Raw genomic sequence first — 2,508 nt, 5'->3', positions numbered from 1 at the left:
CTTCCTGAAAGTATCAGTCTAATGTCTCCTCTATAGTTTGGGGGAAGAACGTTTCCCTTTCTCCCACGTTCCTAATAAGTCTAACGTCTCTATAGTTTGGGGGAAGAACGTTTCCCCTTCTCCCACGTTCCTGATAAGAAAGTGGGAGAAATTGTTTCTCTTGGCCTAAGGATCTTCTATATAACTCAACTTAGAATTGAAAATAAAACATCCACAAATTTCAAAAAGAAAAATACAAAATCTCTCACAACCATCACATAAGAAGACTTTCTCTTTCAACTAATGTACATTTAAACAAGTACACATGTCTTTATCAATATAATTCAAAAGTTGATATAAAATTATTTTTCACCTAGCAAATTTATGAAAGCAACAAAATACAGGAATTCACACAAATCTTTTACAAAAAACTCACACTTTTCATTTAAAACAAGTGTACAAGAAAGAAAACAAAATTGTCTTTCAACATAACGTCTGTAACTTTATGTATTATTCGGTCTATCAGATGAAATACAATATGTTTTTTTTCCTTCCCTTCTTCACCGCTACATCTTATGAATGGATCTCACCAACAAAAATATAGATTAAGACGATCTTATCACCTTGTGAGTTGATGAAAAAAAGTTCTTGTGTCCATCTAACTTTATTCGTGCTTTCTTGTGAAATTTTCTGCCCAAGATAAAAGATGTGTCTTCTTCATTCACATCTATTACTAAGAAATCTTAAAGTATAGCAAACTTATCAATCTTAAGACATTCTCTATCATTTTGTTAGTTGGCTTTAACTGCAAGCTGCCAACTTTTTTCTTCTGCTTGAATTACTTATAGCTACTCCGATATATTTTCTACCTCTCTTTTCAACCACTCTATCCATCTCAATCTCAACAACAATCCTTTCATCATCAACTTCCTCTTCAACATATTCTTTTTTATTTGAATCTTCATCATGGAAATTAAGTGCTCTTGATTTTCCAGTTCATCATTTTTTTTCAGAAATTTGGATTATTTTTCAACATACATATACATGTGAATTACGCTAGGCCACTGCAACTGATTCTGATCTCACAGTCGTGTTGTTTGTAGAATTCTGATTGGTTTCTGAATTTCTAACACTTCTTTTGGATGAAATCTTCCAACTGTTCTCTTTAAATTCATCAATCTCTATCTGTTCTTGTCTGCACTCTTTGCTACAAAATGGTGTGTTCCCTCTGCAAATTCACAAAATTCATTCAATATCACATAATCTCAACAACAAATAAAATCCAATCATCCAAATAATTATTTTATATTAATATATTAAATTTTTCATTAGATGTGAACCATTCTATGGATCTTAGTAAAAAATAATTATACTTTCTATGACCCAAATAAAAGTTAAGTATAAAAAACTACACTTTTATAAATAAAAAGTAGAATTTTCATCTGGCTCATGACTAAAAGATGACTCTAACTTACCTGTACATAAAGATGTCTTTGTTTTGGCCAAGATGTTTTCTACAAAGAAAACAAGCTTGGAGGAAGTGAGGTTGATCATAGGAATCTTCACTTCCACCATAGTAAAACATGCTAGATTTTGGAGAAGAAATTGAAGAAGAGAAAGAATAGTTAGAAGCCATAGATAGGTAAGTTGAGAGAGAGAAGGAGTTGGAAAGAGCAGGGAGCAGAAATGAAGGAAAATGAGGAATTATATAATGAGAGGGTCACACAAAATAGACGGTATAGAGTAGAGCACATAGCATAGTATATTAGTATATTAGTATATTAGTATATGGTATAATAATAATATAATAAAGCTTGAAACCAAAACAAAGAAAAAAAACTATATATAATAAAGCTTACTCACAAATCATGATCTTTCAATATTGCTTTCTTTTGGCCCTACTTTCTTCTTTCAAGTAAATGTAAAAAACTTTTTTTTAAGTTAAGAAATGTTGAATAGATTTTTGCTCTAGCTAAATATATCTTTCTTTTAATTCCTTTTAAATTTTCGGTCTTTATAAATTTTGTTTTATTGATATTAATCTATTTTTTAACAAAAATTGTGTCATATACTACCATGACTTGAAGTCATTATGATGCAAAATAGATTTAGTCAGTTTGATAGTTTTCAGTTTGATAGAGACGAAGGAGAAGAAGAGCAAGATGAACAAGAAAAAGGTCATAAAAAATTAGGGAGGTTTATAACCTTCACAATGTCAAGAATTTTTTGTAATGAAATAATATGTTGACTTGAAGTGACATAGCGTGTCACGTCGGCTTTTGTTAGAGAAAGTAGATAGTAATGACTAAAAGGGTGGACGAAAAATATTATGAGGATGATTATTTAACGAAATTTTTTAGGGACTAAAAGTTAAAATATATATCTTCATTTATTTTGATTTAGAATGTCTATTTGACATCTAAAATATCGAAGTCTAACATACTAATGATCTCCACATTGTTCAATCTTCGATTTCTGATTACAAGCTCTTTTGTTCTCTATATCGCTCAAGTTATATTGTGTTGTAAG

At 30.1% G+C, this 2,508-nt stretch overlaps 1 protein-coding gene across 1 annotated transcript; it reads right to left on the bottom strand.

The window, feature by feature from the left end:
* Positions 1-258: 258 nt before the first annotated feature.
* On the bottom strand, positions 259-1,733 carry LOC127076677 (FCS-Like Zinc finger 3). Its single transcript, XM_051018390.1, has 2 exons — positions 1,455-1,733; positions 259-1,207 (listed from the first exon to the last, which is right to left on the bottom strand). Exons 1-2 carry the CDS (start codon positions 1,613-1,615, stop codon positions 1,036-1,038), a joined length of 333 nt encoding a protein of 110 aa, XP_050874347.1. The 5' UTR covers positions 1,616-1,733; the 3' UTR covers positions 259-1,035.
* Between the last annotated feature and the right edge of the window lie 775 nt (positions 1,734-2,508).

This window comes from Lathyrus oleraceus, chromosome 4 (genome assembly GCF_024323335.1).
Source record: "Lathyrus oleraceus cultivar Zhongwan6 chromosome 4, CAAS_Psat_ZW6_1.0, whole genome shotgun sequence".
NCBI classification, from domain to species: domain Eukaryota; kingdom Viridiplantae; phylum Streptophyta; class Magnoliopsida; order Fabales; family Fabaceae; genus Lathyrus; species Lathyrus oleraceus.
Note: the sequence above shows the minus strand (reverse complement) of the source record. Positions and strands in the feature narration are given on the sequence as shown.

Coding starts and splice junctions, on each gene's coding strand:
- LOC127076677 (XM_051018390.1), bottom strand. CDS start 1,615: ATGGCTTCTAACTATTCTTTCTCTTCTTCAATTTCTTCTCCAAAATCT. Junction 1,208..1,454: donor AAAGACATCTTTATGTACAG/GTAAGTTAGAGT, acceptor GTGAATTTGCAG/AGGGAACACACCATTTTGTA.